Raw genomic sequence first — 18317 nt, 5'->3', positions numbered from 1 at the left:
CTCCAACTGTTGCAAAACTTCAACTCCCAGCATGCCTGGACAGCCGTTGGCTGTCCGGGCATGCTGGGTGTTGTAGTTTTGCAACAGCTGGAGGCACCTTGGTTGGCAAACACTGCTTTAAATGCTTGAAGGTGATCTTTAGGAGATTCCTAGGAGAGTATATATAAAATATACCAAGAGCTTCTTTGGGGACACAAACTATAAGAAACATGGCTGAACCCTACTTACTTTAAACCAACCATTGGAACTTACAACTTCAGAGAGGCGTCTTTCTCTAGATATCACTCTGCTACAGGGCAATAGTTCTCGACATGGCACAACCACCGATTCTGTGCCATCTTACAATGGTGTGAACAGGCGTTTCCCAACCAGGGTGACAAAACTACAACTCCCAGCATGCCCGGACAGACTTAGAGCATGCTAGGAGTTGAAGTTTTGCAACAGCTGGAGGACCACAGGTTGGGAAACACTGGACTACAGTATGCACTGGAGCAAACCTGCATCAGATTTGACGTGTTTTGGACTTCAACTACCTTAATCATAATCATAGACCATGTAATTCTATAGGGCCACTCTATACTTCTGCATGCCTCTGATTTCATATAAAAGCTTCAATGCCTACTGTAGTACAGTGTTTTCCAAACAGGGTGCCCCTAGCTTTGGCAAAACTACAACTCCCAGCATGCTCGGACAGCCAAAGGCTGTCTGGGCATGCTGGGAGTTTTAGTTTTGCCACAGCTGGAGGCACCATGGTAGAAAAACACTGCTGTAAGCATTTGGGATGGACACCAGGTGCGTCCTCCAATATATCCCAAACAATATTAGTTTTACTTTTGTTCTGCATACTCTATCAATGAAGGCTGGTGGGGAGGGGAAAAGCCACCAGGGACCACCCAATGACTCATGGTTCAGGCAGCATGAAAGCGATGACAGGTTCCCTTTAACCATGTGGGGTACCAAAAGGTTGGTGCCTTGTACTATGGCGATAGACCAGTGTTTTCCAACCAGTGTGCCTCCAGCTGTTGAAAAACTACAACCCCCAGCATGCCTGGACAGCCTTCGGCTGTCTAGGCATGCTGGGGGTTGTAGTTTTTCAACAGCTGGAGGCACACTGGTTGGGAAACACTGCAATAGAGCAATGTCTTCTAAAACAACTATATGTATCAAGAGAAAAATGTTGTAGATTTGTTAAGATATTAATGAAAAGCGAGGAGCTCAGATTTGTTGTGAGAACTGTAGCAACTTGCTTGGATGAACTCTTTGTCCATGTTCACACGACAGAATTCGAAGGAAAATTTCAGCTGCGAAATTGCGTTGCAGCAGAGTCCCATTGCTTTCAGTGGATTCTGCTGCACTGCGGAATTTCGGCGGCAGAAGCCACGATTCTGGCCCTTTTCTGACATTTGTGAGTGGGCACTACATGTTTCAGCCAATGCCCGCAATTTGCAGAAGTCCATTAATGTTTTCTAGGGGGGCCATTCCGCAAACCTTCCTCTGTGAACATGGCCTTATGGTCTGACAACTGCAGAATAATACTGTGGTCTGGCATATGTAACATAGGAAATGCAGACGAGACATGTAAGCAGCCCGATATTACCACATTAAGCAGCATGGAGATGGGGTGTAACAATGCTCCCAATGAGTCAACACTGCTTCAGTATTTCTCAAAATTCGGCAACACAAACAAAACTGTTAAGAAATTTCAAAAATTTAAAGTTTCCTAGAAATTTTTCCCTAAAATATGAAGATTTTTTATTTATTTAAATACCCTAACTGCAGAACACTTTAATGGGAAATCTAGTGACAATGATCTAATAGGTCACATGTTAGTCTGAACATGAACCACTCCAGATTTCCACATTGAAAGGGCAGGGTTCTAAATGATGTGTATACCCCTTTGGCACGGCACAGAGATCAGGTTACCAGAAAACTGTCAAATCATTAGATTTCTAGTAACAAGTGTCTGTGCCATGCTAGGAGTGTTTTATCGAGGCCTTTACCTTAGGAAATCAATGGTGATCCAAGAGCTTAGACGTCACCAATGTGACATCTTATAGATTCCCCATTCACATGAATATAAAGTGCCTTTCTGAAGTGAATGGAAGAGAAGTCTGTCAACGCAACAGCCTATATCCCTAGCAATGCCTGCAGCAATATACAGTATTACTTCACAAACTATAGTACCAAAATCTTTATAAATATATCCCTAGTTCTCATCGTCATCATTGCTTAGTTACTATGTACTACAATTCTACATGGCAAGACTTGGGGTCTATTCACACGTACAGTATTCTGCGCAGATTTGAAGCTGTGCTCAGTCATTCTGTTTACACTGGAATCTGCAGCAGAAAATCCTGCGTATCAAATCTGCACAGAAGACTGTACGTGTGAATAGACCCTTATTGTTACTCCAGATTGTGAGCCGTTCACAGGTTTCCCTCAAGGGAATGATACGCTGCATGTCCAAGCCCACCATCACTGGAAATACTGATTGTCCATTGTGGATTAGAAGACCCCCAGATCCTCATTGTCATGAATGTGAAGATTCGATGAGGCTCTTCATTTTCCCTGTCGATTTCAGCATGTGAGGTCCAAACTGAAAAGAAAAGGTTTATAGTTACAATATGCACCAATTTACCAGAAATGGAGATCATCCTTATCCTTCTAACCTTGGTCCGGAACCATTTCTACCCTCTTTTACTGACATACAGTAGCTGAATATTGAAAATACAGAGCGATACATAATAACAGTTGTTTTCCATTTTGGCTATTAGAAGGCGAGGAGGAAAAAAACAACAAGGCCAGGCCTATTAAATGCAGAAAAGGAATGAAGCTCATTTCTCCCCATCTCATATCCAATCCCCTCCATTTCATATTCAGTCATTAAACATGAAATGGAGGGGATTGGAAATTAAATATGGGGGGGGGGGGGTACCCCCTTCATCTGAATGTGGATTAGCAGGGGAGTCTGGCATCGGCCTACCTGCTAAAGAACTAAAGGATTTGACAGCTAGAAATCTATTGTGATCAAGTGTTCTCTTTCTAAAAATCTGCTGCTGTGGAAGCGGTAGGCCACCATACATTAGACATGCAGATGATTCTGCAGAAGTCATTAGGAGAAAAAATGATATACAGTGATGGTCGTAAATGTTGGCACCCCTGACATTTTTCAAGAAAATGAAGTATTTCTCACAGAAAAGGATTGCAGTAACATATGTTTTGCTATACACATGTTTATTCCCTTTGTGTGTATTGGAACTAAACCAAAAAAGGGAGGAAAAAAGCTAATTGGACATAAAGTTAAACCAAACTCCAAAAAAGGTCTGGACTAAATTATTGGCACCCTTTCAAAATTGTGGAAAAATAAGATTGTTTCAAGCATGTGATGCTCCTTTAAACTCAGCTGGGGCAAATAAAAGTTGTGGGCAATATAAAAATCACACCTGAAAGCAGATAAAAAGGAGAGAAGTTCACTTAGTCTTTGCATTGTGTGTCTGTGTGCCACACTAAGCATGGACAGCAGAAAGAGGAGAAGGGAACTGTCTGGGGACTTTAGAACCAAAATTGTGGAAACATTTCAACAATTTCAAGGTTACAAGTCTATCTCCAGAGATCTAGATTTGCCTTGTCCACAGTGTGCAACATTATCAAGAAGTTTGCAACCCATGGCACTGTAGCTAATCTCCCTGGGCATGGACGAAAGAGAAAAATTGATGAAAGGTGTCAACGCTGGATAGTCCGGATGGGTGGATAAGCAGCCCCAAACAAGTTCCAAAGATATTCAAGCTGTCCTGCAGGCTCAGGGAGCATCAGTATCAGCGCAAACTGTCAACATTTAAATGAAATGAAACGCTATGGCAGGAGACCCAGGAGGACCCCACTGCTGACACAGAGACATAGAAAAGCAAGACTACATTTTGCCAAAATGAACTTGAGTAAGCCAAACTCCTTCTGAGAAAACGTCTTGGGGACAGATGAGACCAAGATAGAGCTATTTGGTAAAGCACATGATTCTACAGTTTACCGAAAAAGGAATGAGGCCTACAAAGAAAAGAACACAGTACCTACAGTGAAATATGGTGGAGGTTCAATTATGTTTTTGGGTTGTTTTGCTGCCTCTGGCACTGGGTGCCTTGAATGTATGCAAAGCATCATGAAATCTGAGGATTAGCAACAGATTTTGGGTCGCACTGTACAGCCCAGTGTCAGAAAACTGGGTTTGCGTCCGAGATCTTGGGTCTTTCAGCAGGACAATGACCCCAAACATACATCAAAAAGCACCCAGAAATTGATGGCAACAAAGCACTGGAGAGTTTTAAAGTGGCAAGCAATGAGTCCAGATCTAAATCCCATTGAACACATTTGGAGAGATCTTAAAATTGCTGTTGGGAAAAGGTGCCCTTCCAATAAGAGAGACATGGAGCAGTTTGCAAAGGAAGAGTGGTCCAACATTCCGGCTGAGAGGTGTAAGAAGCTTATTGATGGTTATAGGAAGCGACTGATTTCAGTTATTTTTTCCAACGGGTGTGCAACCAAATATTAAGTTATGGGTGCCAATAATTTTGTTCAGCTTCTTTTTGGATTTTGGTGCGACATTATGCCCAATTTGCTTTTTTTCCCTCCCCTTTTTTGGTTTACTTCCAATACACACAAAGGGAATACACATGTGTATAGCAAAACAAGTGTTACTACAATCCTTTTCTGTGAGAAATACTTCATTTTCTTGAAAAATTTCAGGGGTGCCAACATTTACGGCCATGACTGTATGAGATATATATATACTAGCTGCGTACCCGGCATTGCCCTTCCTAATCCTTGTTGGGGAGGAAAATCAACAAACGAGGAAGCTTTTGACTTCATATCCCGTCCTCCCATCCCGTCCTCAGGTGAGACTGATTTGTGATGAAGATATTATAAGCTGAAAATAGAAGGGGACATGGCTTTGTGGGACTGGGCATGATTTGCATGCAAGACCCATGCACAAAAAGGGTAGATAATAGAAGGGGTGGGGCTTAAACAGTGAGCATGTCTTTGTGAGATGGGGTGTGGCTTGCAAGCCGGACTGACACATTGACCAGGAGATGCGGAGCTTGTGGAGTTAGGTACTGGAAGTCCCATATACTTGCATAGGACTTGAAACAAAAACCCATTTTTTATATAAGGGTGTAGGTAAGGGTTAATTTTTATTTGACATATAAGTAATATGTGTACCAGGTATTATTGAAATATCTCCAGCCATACGGAAGTTATGTGGGAACATACATTTCCCATTGATTTGCATGGGACTTTAAACAAAAACCCAGACCCTCACAAATGGGGATGAGTAAGGGTTAAATTACCTATCCTATATAAGTAACATGTGACCATATATATATATATATATATATATATATATATATAAATATAAATAAAGAGAGCAGAGAAGCACCGTGCGACAGGATTCAAGATCCGTTTGGGTGCTCAGTTTCAGGAGCAGACCAATTCCCAATGTGATATCCAAAGAATGAGGTGGAAGCGGCACTCCAAAATGAAACATAAACGTGATTTATTCACTCATCTGTGTACAGCGACGTTTCGGCTTAACAAATGAGAGGCTTTATTGATAAGCTGAAACGTCGCTGTACACAGAGTGAATAAATCATGTTTAGGTTTCATTTTGGAGTGCCGCTTCCACCTCATTCTTTGGAGAATATTATATATATATATATATATATATATATATATATATATATATATATATATATATATATGAAATAATCTTAGATTAGATGATAATATATAGTTATATATGGTACTTGCATACCAGTGGAGTTTCTGTGACCATTTTCTCTTCCACATTAGGAAAACTTTTTTTGTCCGATTCCCCGTAGCTATCACTTCTATATCTGTACGCAAACTTCTTCTTTAAAGCTTCTGCAATGAGAGTGGCGGGATCAGACGGGTCACTAGGTTTAGGTTCTTCAGTCCTATAAGAAAAGAGAGCACCTAGTATTAACAATTCTAAAGGAAGAAATGGACCTGCCTTAGCAATGCAAGCATGCCTTAAAGGAAAACAGCCAGCCTGTTCATTCACACTAAACCTAATACACTGGGTTATAGTGTGGGTGAACAGGAGTTAAATGAGGGGTCACTTACTAAAATATGTCCAGTAGGTCCTGAGATATGTCCCCCAGAAGATCCTCTGCTGAATACAGTGAATCGTGTGCAGGGGGCAGGGCTCCACTGGCTCAATTTACATAATCAGTGTCTGTGACTCCACTTTACTAAGATGTGGAGTCACAGATTATTTTAGGATGTGGGAGAACAGGCTGGCAGTTTTCCTTTAAAGAAAGCTTCTTCACGCCTACTACTGTATGTGCAACTATGAATGTGGTGGTTACCAGATCAGGATCTCCTATAAAGCTGCTACTAGTTTGCATTGGAGGGTCACATATATCCACTGGAAACAAAACTGTGATACCCAGTCTGAGCTGGGCAGAATCCCTTTAATACAGTGTCCCTTAACCAGAGGCACTCTGGTTGGGAAATTCTGCTTTGATGTATTTAGAGGTTAGTTAGGCTTTTAGGCAAGTTTTTTAGTGTAGCATGTGGTATAGTGTATAGCTTAGGGAACCTGTGCTGTATGTTGTACTGTCAGGCTTTGTGTGATTGTAATTTATTGTATGACTTGTAATGACGACTGAATGATCAATAAAGCTCTTTCAATACCTTTAGACCAGTTTGTTTAGCCTCTATGTACAAATGTGATTTACACTGATATCTAAGAGAAGAAATAATTAATCTAATTCTGCCCTTTAAACATTCCTAGGGAAGGTCATCAATATGACAGAAGTGGGGCTTCAAGAGACTTGAGTCTCTCCTGTCAGACCCCACTCTGAAGACATAATAGCATTCTCATCTAGATGCAGTTTTTAGTTTTGAAAATTTGCTCAGGGTACCGTTTACGCCGCGCATTTCACGGTGTACGAAATCATCTGCAGCAGCGGGAAATACTCTGCGTATTCTCAGATGATCATACACAGGGCTAGCCGGTGGCAGCCCTGTGTTTTCAGTGAAGATTGTAGGCGGAGCTGCTCACCGGAGTAACTATGATGCGCAGCCCCGCCTCCAATCTTTACCAAAAACACAGGGCTGCTGCTGGCTAGCCCTGTGTATGATCATCAAAGAATGCGCAGAGTATTTCCCGCTGCCGCAGGTGATTTTACGCAGTGTGGGACCGTACCCTTAAGCAGAATAGAGCTATCTCCTCAATAATCCCAAACTGGGGCCAGGTCCACATAGATCTGGAGATGTGGAGCCACCTGTGATGAAAACACTGAATGCCACAAAAATAGAAGCATTGTAACCGGTGTCCCATCTGGACCACCATAGATTGAAAAATGCTGCATGCAATGCTTTTTTAATACAGTGCAACCACGCTGGATGGTAAATATGGGGGGTATATATTTAGGATAAGCTGCCAGTGTTTAGAAGGTATACAAGTCCTGTGATCTAAAAGCAAGATACTGTTGGGTAACTGAAAATACAGCCACACAGACAAACTCACAGCAAGGACAACACAACACTGCACCGCAATGCCCCACACCAATATATGCAAATCCTTTGAGTAACTAAATCTTACAATAAAGACTACCCTAATCTTATAGGAGTTTCAACATTTCCATATCCATATATTTGGCATGTCTTTCTACTACATTATCTGTGAGTTGTCAGTGTCATCATAAATGGATGTGGCTGTCTTACTTAGTGGGTAGTGAATGCTGTAAAGCAGTGTTTCTAGACCAGTGTGCCTCCAGCAGTTGCAAAACTACAACTCCCAGCATGCCCGGACAGCCGAAGGCTGTCCGGGCATGCTGGGAGTTATAGTTTTGCAACAGCTGGAGGCACACTGGTCCAGAAACACTACTGTAGAGGACACTTCACACACATTATGCCGTAGGTCCTGGGTTTTGGAGTCTGACATAAGGCTCCCCTAGGGAATAGCTTTTTATTTCAAACTTTGAAAAGGTCAAGAAGTTTTAAAATGAAATCGAAAAAAATTCTTGATTTTAACAATGCCCTTCAGAATGAAGTTTTAACTTTAGGATGGAATGTTCCTTTAATAAAATTTAACTTTCTACTTAAACCACACTCCCTGTAAAGTAAAGCTCCCCTCACTTATCACATGTATAAGACTGTGCGGTTTAGATCTACAGGGAAAGCTTTTTTTCTGAATTATCCAATGTATTAGTGCTATATTCCATGTGTTCTGTTCCTCAGAGGAGTTTCATCAGGGGATATTCCCTGATGAAGTTTCCGTGAGAAACAAAACGTGTGGGGTCAGGCTGGGTTCACACCACGTTTTTGCAATACAGTTCCCGTATCAGTTTTTTGATCAGGTTTTTGATTAAAAGGGATTCCTCAAAACCGGACTAAACGGTATCAAATCGTGTGTACAAATTTTAATCTGTCTACGGTTGTTGTCCCCTTGCATCAGTTTAAGAAAAAAAAATGTATACCTTTTTAACTTTTCACTTCATTATGAATAAAGTTTCACATTGATTGAATTTCCAAGAAAAAAACTGTGAAAAGTCAAAAACGGATCGAATGAAACCGTACGCACATAGGGTTCTGTACGGTTCCCATTGATTGCCATATATATATAAAAAAAAAACGTATACGTTTCAATATGATTTTTCACCCAGACCAATAAACGTGGTAGGCTACGGTTTTGGGTACAAGAAAAAAACTGACAAAACCGTACAGGGTGCAAAACGGACACAACCTGATGCATCTTTTGGCATATGGTTTTCAATGGAGAGTCAATGCATACGGTTTTCAATACGGTTCCATATGGTTTTCAAATTGAAAACGTATACGGGAACTGTATTGCAAAAACATGGTGTGAACCCAGCCTTAACACTGATCCAGATTACCACTGAGTGAACTGATGCAGTTTTTCGCACATGGTCTTTTAGCCTATTTACCATTGCAATTTCTCATTTAGTGCAGGCTTACTTGAATCTTCCTTACATTAGTGTTCATATACAGTATTTATATTGCCTGGGGTATACTTATGGTATTTTTGAGCTTTACTGCATATATTGTCATATGATATTTAGGTGCGTTGTTATACCACTTTGAACCATCTGTACTGCAGAGTAAGTCTAATGCCCCCTCTTGCTGTAAACTATCCCTCTTTTTCTGTTTTTTATTGTTTTCAACTAAGTCCCTGCCTGCTGCATTTATGTCTGATAAAATCCAATATTTGCTTTAGTAATTATATTTTGGGTGTGCTATTGCATTTCCTGGCAATAGTTTGTGTTGTTGGCTTCTATACGCAGGGTAGCACCCCGATATAGGTAGCTGAGCCCCCCGCATCTCTCGTGTACACAATATATACACAAAGTGCAGAGACAAACTTAAATTACAGTGAATGTAATGGGTTTCACAATATTTAGCAAAAATAAGAAGGTAAAAAGGAAGAGATTACTCTATATGACATTGAAAGCATTGTGAAAGTGAAGGACTAGGACTAAAACCACATCCCAAGGATGACACACCGTGGGGAACAGTTCACAGCACAAGGTACCTTGCAATCCAGCAGTGTGCCATTGATTCAACGGCAACAGAAAACAGGCTTAAACTGCTTAAGAAGGAAAGAGTTAATGAGCACCAGCTCCACATCAATACAGGTTATTGCATTTGTGCGCAGCAATGTAAAAAATCATTAAGGGTACGTTCAGATGTACAGTATCTGCTGCATATTTTTGCTGCATATTTTGTGCAGCTGATTTTGCTGACCATTAACTTCAATGGATAGCAAATTCAGCTGCAGAAAATATGCAGCAGATCCTGTACATGTGAATGTACCCTAAAAGGAAAACTGTAATCTGTTCACCCACACTAAACCCAATACACTAGATTACAGTGCGGGTGAACAGGAGACAGAGGAGGGGTTAAGGGTTAAATACATACATGCACTCTGGAGATCTGTCCCTCCGAAGATCTTCTTCCATCTTCAGTGAATTGCGCGCTGGAGGCGGGCCCACTGGCTTAATATGAATATTCATTGCCGCGGGTCATGTGAGTGCTGCGCTGACTGAGCACTCACGTGACCCGTGACAATGAATATTCAAATTGAGCCGGCGGGCCCGCCTCCAGCGCGCAATTCACTGAAGATGGAAGAAGATCTTCGGAGGGACAGATCTCCGGATTGCAAGTATGTATTTAACCCATTTAACCCCTCATCTGTCTCCTGTTCACCCAGTGTATTGGGTTTAGTGTGTGTGAACAGATGACTGTTTTCCTTTAACGTGTTCTTGGCATTTAAAAAAATAAAAATAAAAAACTTGATCAGATGGCAAGCAGTAGAGAGAAGTGCGCAGTCGCATGTTTCTTGCTACAGCTACCTCAACTAATCAAAATTTTTAACATATCTGTGTGACGCAAAAAAAAAAAAATTTGGACGGCTTTAATAGGATTATAAAACTATAAGGAAAACATTTACATCTGTAATAGAACACCACAATCTAGGGATTAAGCCCATAAATTTTATGACAAGTGCATAACACTTTCCCACAACACACAGACCTGAGCGCCTGCGGAGCATATTTTATGTCTGGTTTACTTCACAATTGTGTCAAGTCACTAGAAATATACTTGCTATACTTGCCACAGTTTGAGAGCGCGGTAGGTAAGGGTGCATTCACACCACCAATACAGTTCCGTATCAAGTTTTAGTTTGAAAACCTGATTTCTCAAAACCGGACTAAACTGTATCAAAAAGTGAGTACAAATTTTAACCCGTATACAGTTAAAAACTGTACACGGTTTAAAAAATGATGTCCGGTTTCATCCGTTTTTTAAGAAAAAAAAACCGTATACGTTTTTAACTTTCCACTCCATTATGAATAAAGTTTCACTTGTTTGATTGAAATTCCAAGAAAAAAAAAAAAACTGTGCAAAGTCAAAAACCGTATGGTGCTGACCAGATGGAACTGTACGCACATATGTTCTGTACGGTTCCCATTTACTCCCATGTTAAAAAAAAAAAAAAAACACAACACATACGGTTTAATACAGTTTTTCACCCGGACCAAAAACTGTGGTAGACTACGGTTTTGGGTACGGGAAAAAAACGGACAAAACCGTACAGGATGCAGAATGGACAAAACCTGATGCATCATTTAGCATACGGTTTTCAATGGAGAGTCAATGCATACGGTTTTCAATACGGTTTTCACATAGAAAACGTATACGGAAACTGTAATGCAAAAACGTGGTGCGAATGCACCCTTAGAGTAGGTTTGTTTTTTAAATCCCCTTCCTTAAAAGGAGTAGTCCAGTAGTGAACAAGTGGTGAACAACTTATCCCCTATCCTAAGGATAGGGGATAAGTTGCAGATCGCGGGGGGTCCGACCGCTGGGGCCCGCCGTGATCTCCTGTACGGGGCCCCGACAGCCGCACGAAGCGGCGGCCGACACGCCCCCTCAATACAACTCTATGGCAGAGCCGAAGCGCTGCCTTCGGCAATCTCCGGCTGTGCCATAGTGATGTATTGAGGGGGCGTGTCAGCCGCCGCATCGTGCGGGGGTCGACACCCGCTATCTGTCCGGAGAGCCTGGCCCCCGCGGTCGGACCCCCCGCGATCTCAAACTTATCCCCTATCCTTAGGATACCCTTTTAACTAGTTTTTTTTTAAATAAGCTCATCGCCGGAATACCCCTTTAAGCTACTAAAGAGAATTTCCAGCCAATATATATGTATATGATTTTATATATATTAAATCCATTACAACCACATGAGGTGAGACCTATCATGTAGATATGACAAATGTATCTTGCTGGAATATCCCATGAATGTCCCCATCTAATAAACCATAGAATCCCCCTCTCCCCATGACACTGACAAGATATAGATGTATTGTCTGAATATGACTTTTGCTTATTGTATTGTCTTCTGTCTTGTGGTGCCAATGTTAGAGGTGAATGAACAGACATTTCAGACACACATTTACAGGCTAGATACACAAGCAAGTTACCTTTTAACTGAGCGCAACTTCACTCGATTCATGTCTTTAAGGACATCTAACATGTTTGGTATCTCAGGCTGCTTTGGTACGCTGTCGAACACTGTGGTATCTGGGCTGGTTTTCTTTCCTTTTCTCTCATTGATGAGGTCAATAGCGGAGATGCTGCGTTGAAGACCAGGTAGTAGTGGAGGGGGTGGCGGCGGAGGAGGGGGTGGTGGCGGTCCACCCAAAGGAGGACCTCCGGGGTAAAATGCAGTTGTAGGACTAGACACTGTAAAAATGACATTCCAAAAATGTGTGTTAAAACAAATATCAGTTACATTAGCACGGAATGCACTAAGGACTAAGGATTTAGGATGTAAAGCTATTCATCTTGTAGCCAGATCAATAGCAAGGTTTGGCAAGTAGGTTTCTTTACGGAGATACTTACAATTTTTCTATTCAATTGCAACAGCCCATTTTAGCCAAAGTGTCAATGGGAAGGGCAGCCATAGTGGTTGTCTTGTGAATTAGCTTGAAATTGGATGCAGCTTTTGTACATACTTATGTAGTGCAATGTTTCCCAACCAGGGGGTGCCTCCAGCTGTTGCAAAACTACAACTCCCAGCATGCCCGGACAGCCGAAGGCTGTCCGGGCATGCTGGGAGTTGTAGTTTTGCAACAGCTGGAGGCACCCTGGTTGGGAAACACTGATTTAGTGTCATAAAATTATTCATTCAGAATATAAAAAAGGAAATAATGGGGTTCATAATGGAGAAAATATAAATGGACAAAAAAAAAAAAAAAAGTCTAATTTGAAAGCTAATCAACCACACTAACCTATTGGTACAGGCTTGTAGTGCGGGTGACACTGATGACAACGGTACTTACAGTTGGATGATCGGTGCCTCGCTTGTCCCAATATTCTGTTATCTAGATGTGTAAATGATTGAACTTAGTGTGCCGGAGGGCGTTCCCAGGCCCTGAGTGTATTGTGACGTCCGGTCAGCCTCCTCAAAGTAATGCCCTCCTACTCTGTGCTCAGCCTCTAGAGATGAGCGAACTTACAGTAAATTCGATTCGTCACGAACTTCTCAGCTCGGCAGTTGATGACTTTTCCTGCATAAATTAGTTCAGCTTTCCGGTGCTCTGGTGGGCTGGAAAAGGTGGATACAGTCCTAGGAAAGAGTCTCCTAGGACTGTATCCACCTTTTCCAGTCCACGGAAGCACCTGAAAGCTGAACTAATTTATGCAGGAAAAGTCAGCAACGGCCGAGCCGAGAAGTTCGTGACGAATCGAATTTACTGTAAGTTCGCTCATCTCTATCAGCCTCCTTTGCTGCAGAATAGAGCTTCATTCTGCCTGCATCAGTGACATGACATGAAATCTCTCAGCTCATGAGAGATATTTCACAGTGGAGGAGAGGGTTCTAGATGCAAAGTGGAGCTCCATTCTGCAGCGGAGGAGGGCATTACAATGAGGATGCTATACGGATGTCACAGTAAACTCGGGGCTTGGTAAAAGTAGAGAAAAATAACCCTTTGGATGTCGCTGCTGTGTCCAATAAGACGTGACGTCCAAACCAGGAATATTTCAAAGCACTGGAGTGGTTTATTAAAGCACAAAATAATAAACAGTATACAATAAAGGATGACGCGTTTCAGGGGAGCCTCCCCCTTAATCAGATCAGTGTAAGGGTACATGGATACAGCAAGAGTATATATACATTTAAAAATTGGTGCCAGTACAAAAAGGGGCGGAGCTACAGCGATCATACATCAAACAGTGATATTCATAGTACAAAGTGTGCATGACCAGAGATCAGCGCTGTCACGGAGCCCGCAACATCCGGCTTACAGATGTCAACATCCTGCAGGAGATGTTTGGCAGCGCTGGAGCCAGAGGCTGTGGTGCGCCGCTGTGCCTGAGCGTCCACATGACCATAGAGGTCCTATCAGGAAGAAGAGGCAGGTGCAGCTGTCATCGCTCCTGCCGTGGACAACTCAGATCTGTCGGAACTGTCGGGACGGACAGAGGTGTACACCGCAGGTATGTTATGAAGTGCCGTGATCCACAGGCGCATCGAGTGTGCGTATACCTATAGACCATGGCACCTCCGGACCCATATATACCTTATGCTGAGAATAAAAAAAATTTATGCCCTTATAACCAGATATTTATGTCTCCATGTGGTCCCACCTCATCTTTTATTTATATATTTTTTGGTCACTTCTGTGTTTTATGCTACTTATTATGTCCAAAAATAACATTTTTCTACTCCTAGTGTGATTTTTTTTATCCACTCATTTATTTATTACTCTTTAACCGTATGCAATGCCACTGTGTACCCCTATCTGCATGTAGTATTATGTTACACAACACAACTCCCTATAAATGCTCTTTTTTCTGCCAGCCCACATGCATGCACCATAACTTAAATACCCAAATGGTGTGCCCTATGTCAGCATAAGCATCCTGTTTATTATGCCACCATGTAGTACTTTCTATGTCATGAATGTACTCTATATTGCTTGCTGCAATACACTTATGTGCGCTTTTTCATTTGATTTATGGCTCCATTCTTGCGCTCTGTTATCGCAGGCGCATTCCATCTGTTCCGGTATTTATGCGCATCCGAAGGTGCCGTGGTCTGCGGTGTACATCTCTGTCTGTCCTGACGGATCTGAGTTGTCCACGGCAGGAACGATGACAGCTGCACCTGCCCCTTCTTCCTGATAGGACCTCTATGGTCACGTGGACGCACAGGCACAGCGGCGCACCACAGCCTCTGGCTCCAGCGCTGTCAAACATCACCTGCAGGATGTTGACATCTGGAAGCCGGATGTTGCAGGCTCCGTGACAGCGCTGATCTCTGGTCATTCACACTTTGTAGTATGAATATCATTAATACTGACTCTGCATGTTAACATACTGGCATTTTGATTCATGACACTGTATATTTCCATGTAATTTAAGAGAATACGCACTGTTTGATGTATGATGTAATGACTTTTTGTACTGGTGCCAATTTTTGAATGTATATATACTCTGGCTGTATCTATGTACCCTTACGCTGATCTGAGGAAGGGGGTGGCTCCCCCGAAACGTGTTATTCTTTTTTGTATACTGTTTATTATTTTTTTCTTTAATAAACCACTCCAGTGCTTTGAAATATTCCTGGTTTGGACGTCACTTCTTTTTGGACACAGCAGCGCCATCCAAAGGGTTATTTTCCTCTACTTTTACCTACTTCCTTCAGGATTGGATCATCCCTTCTCCTGGAACCCTGGGCACAGCAGCTGTTCCTGTTTTCATTGGTTACCCACTCTGTTGGGTTATATGCTAATTTTATATTCGCTCCAGGTGAGCGGCCATTACTTAAAGGGCCAGCAAAGCCCTTCCCTCCACCTTATTCCCTACAGGGTCTAAGTGGTAATACATGAGGCGCCCCCCCCCCCCGCCGGTCTTTTATCTACAGGTACACTCCGGGCTTGGGAACACACCTGTGCACCAAGCTCCTTCATTTGCACATATAGGAAAATGTGAATATCAGAGCAAGGAGGCTCCGATCATCAAACTGTAAGTACCATTTGTCATCAGAGTCACCCACACTACAAGCCTATACCAATAGGTTAGTGTGGGTGATGCTGATTACATATTCCCTTTACTAAAGTTTCCAGACTCTTTCATAAAGTGATTAGGTAAGTGATAAGCATCTAACTGATGGGGGCTTGACGATTGGGACCCCACCAAACACAAGAACACTAGCCACCACAACAAGTGGAGGTCCAGCCTGCTTTCTGCAGCTCCACTTACTCACTATGGGACTGATCAGAGGGTGTCCCAGAGGTCGGATGCCCATCGATCGAATACTTACCACCTATCCACAGGTGATCAGTTATAATCTTTGCATGGCCATAGAAAAATGCCTTTTCCTCCAGAAACAGTATCATTCTTGTCTATGGGCTATGTCTGGTATTGCAGCCAGCTACATTCAGTTAAACACTGCATCACCATGCAAGCCCATGAACTATGCCGCTTTCCACTTTAACTTACAGCACAAATAACTTGAATCGTGGGTAATTTTGTAATACTGTACCTGCTGTCACACTCTGCTGCTCCTGGAAGGTAACTATCTTTGCTATCTGGGCCCTCAAGTTGGCAAGTTCCCCTTCCAGTGCATTGATCTTCTGCAAAGCGTCTTCATTGGTTGGGGACTGAGGTTTGACCTCTGGTGGTTCAACTCTCAATAAACTGGGCATTGACACTTGTCTCCGTATTGGTGTGTCAAAGTGAGTTATGCCATCCTCTGGTGACAGACGGTGGTGCCAATTGTTCTGAGTCCTGCAAGATAGTTCTCATGTTACTAATAGAAACAGTCTTATTGCTCATTCTATAGCAAGAAAGTTTACGTTACTAGTAGGAGCATTCCTCATTGTTTTCTTTCAGCACAGCTCAGGGGTGTGGAAAATACTTGACCAAGGGACTACAACGGAGCACAATCTACCGTATTTATCGGGGTATACCACGCACCGGCCTATAACATGCACCCTCATTTTACCAAGGATATTTGGGTAAAAAAAGTTTTTTACCCAAATACCCTTGGTAAAATGAGGGTGTGTGTGTGCGCATGTGTATACCCCGATACACTGTTTCTGACCCCGCAGAAGCCCCCAGGAAAGGCAGGGGGAGAGAGGCCGTAGCTGCCCGCTTCTCTCCCCCTGCCTTTCCTGGGGTCTAGAGCCCTGCTGCCGCCGCTTCTCTCCCCCTGGCTATCGGCGCCGCTGCCCCATTGCCTCCCCCATCCCCGGTTTTATGATTACCTGTTGCTGGAGTCGTGTCCACGCTGCTTCTGGCTCCGATCCGGCGTCTATGCGTCCTTGCTATGAGCTGTGCTACATAATGACGAGTGACGTCGTGGCACTCGTCATTATGCCTCACAGCGCATAGACGTCACACCGGAGCCAGAAGCACCACGGACCAGAGCCAGAAGCAGCGCGGACCCGACCCCAGGTAATCATAAAACCGGGGATGGGGGAGGTAATGGGGCAGCGGCGCCGATAGCCAGGGGGAGAGAACCCAGGAAAGGCAGGGGGAGAGAAGCGGGCAGCGACGGCCTCTCTCCCCCTGCCTTTCCTGGGGTCCTCTGCGGGGTAAGAAAAACCGGGGGGGGTGATGGGGGAGGTAATGGGGCATCGGCCCCGGCACTCTCTGGACCCCAGGATAGGCAGGGGCAGAGAAGCCGGCAGCGACGGCAGGTCTCTGGACCTGCAAAAGCCGCTGCAGTTCATTGATTTAAAGCACCCGCTTTAAATCATTGAACTGCAGCGGCTTATCGGTGTATAACACGCAGATAGACTTTAGGCAAAAAATGTTAGCCTAAAAAATGCGTGTTATACGCCGATAAATACGGTACTTGTCTGAAATAAATAATTTCAACTAAATAAAAAATAGTATGTCAATAAGGTCTTTATTTATAGAAACTTAATAGGTAGACCAGTATGTCACCCCATTAGGTAGATAGGACCCCTAATAAGTACCCCCCAATTAGGAAGATAGGGTCCCCCCCTTCAGGTTGGTACAACCCGTCATCAGGTAGGCAGACCAGCTTTAGAAATGTGGCTGCTACGCCCACCTGTGCCATTTCATCCCCCCCCCTCTCCCTTTATCATCCGCCCTGTGCTATATCATTCCCCTGTGCCATTTTATTTCCCCTCTGATGCCCCGAGCCATTATAATCCCCCTTTGCTGCCCCCTGTGCCATTATATTCCCCTTTTGAGCCATTAAATTCCCCTCCCTCTGATGCCCCGTGCCATTATATTCCCCCCCCCAAGCCATTAAATCCCCCTCCCTCTGATGCCCCTGTGCCATTATATTCCCCTTTTGAGCCATTAAATTCCCCTCCCTCTGATGCCCCGTGCCATTATATTCCCCCCCCAAGCCATTAAATCCCCCTCCCTCTGATGCCCCCTGTGCCATTATATTGCCCCTCTGAGCCATTAAATTCCTCTCCCTCTGATGCCCCCTGTGCCATTATATTTCAGCCCCCCCCCCTCTATCACCTCCTGTGCCACATTATTAACTCATTCATTCACCAACCCCCCTCCCCTTTCCTCTCCGATTCCCTGCTATGCATTACTGCTCTGGCAGGCTCAGGGGCTCGGCATCTCAGCGGGCCCAGCGGTGGTTGCTGTTGCTGGACCGCATCCTCCGTCCTGATGGAGGAGCGTGCGATGAGGGGCGCTATCGCAAATGCCTACGTCACCACGCTGACGTTCTGCACGGTGCACTATAGGCTGCAGCATACAGCTGCGGTCCATAG

General features: G+C 43.5%; 1 protein-coding gene across 4 annotated transcripts in view; it reads right to left on the bottom strand.

The window, feature by feature from the left end:
- Positions 1 to 1088: 1088 nt before the first annotated feature.
- Positions 1089 to 18317, bottom strand: part of MTFR1 (mitochondrial fission regulator 1) — a 63899-nt gene continuing 46670 nt past the window's right edge. For 3 of the 4 annotated variants that reach the window (XM_056522041.1, XM_056522043.1, XM_056522042.1), the window contains exons 6-9: positions 16094 to 16338; positions 12024 to 12285; positions 5804 to 5966; positions 1089 to 2596 (exon numbers count right to left, since the gene is read on the bottom strand). In XM_056522041.1, coding sequence (XP_056378016.1) covers positions 2531 to 2596; positions 5804 to 5966; positions 12024 to 12285; positions 16094 to 16338 — 736 coding nt within the window. In that variant the 3' untranslated portion in view covers positions 1089 to 2530. The remainder of the gene's footprint in view (positions 2597 to 5803; positions 5967 to 12023; positions 12286 to 16093; positions 16339 to 18317) is intronic. The other variant, XR_008844251.1, reaches the window with a different exon arrangement.

Source organism: Hyla sarda, chromosome 5, assembly GCF_029499605.1.
Source record: "Hyla sarda isolate aHylSar1 chromosome 5, aHylSar1.hap1, whole genome shotgun sequence".
Taxonomy (NCBI): domain Eukaryota; kingdom Metazoa; phylum Chordata; class Amphibia; order Anura; family Hylidae; genus Hyla; species Hyla sarda.
Note: the sequence above shows the minus strand (reverse complement) of the source record. Positions and strands in the feature narration are given on the sequence as shown.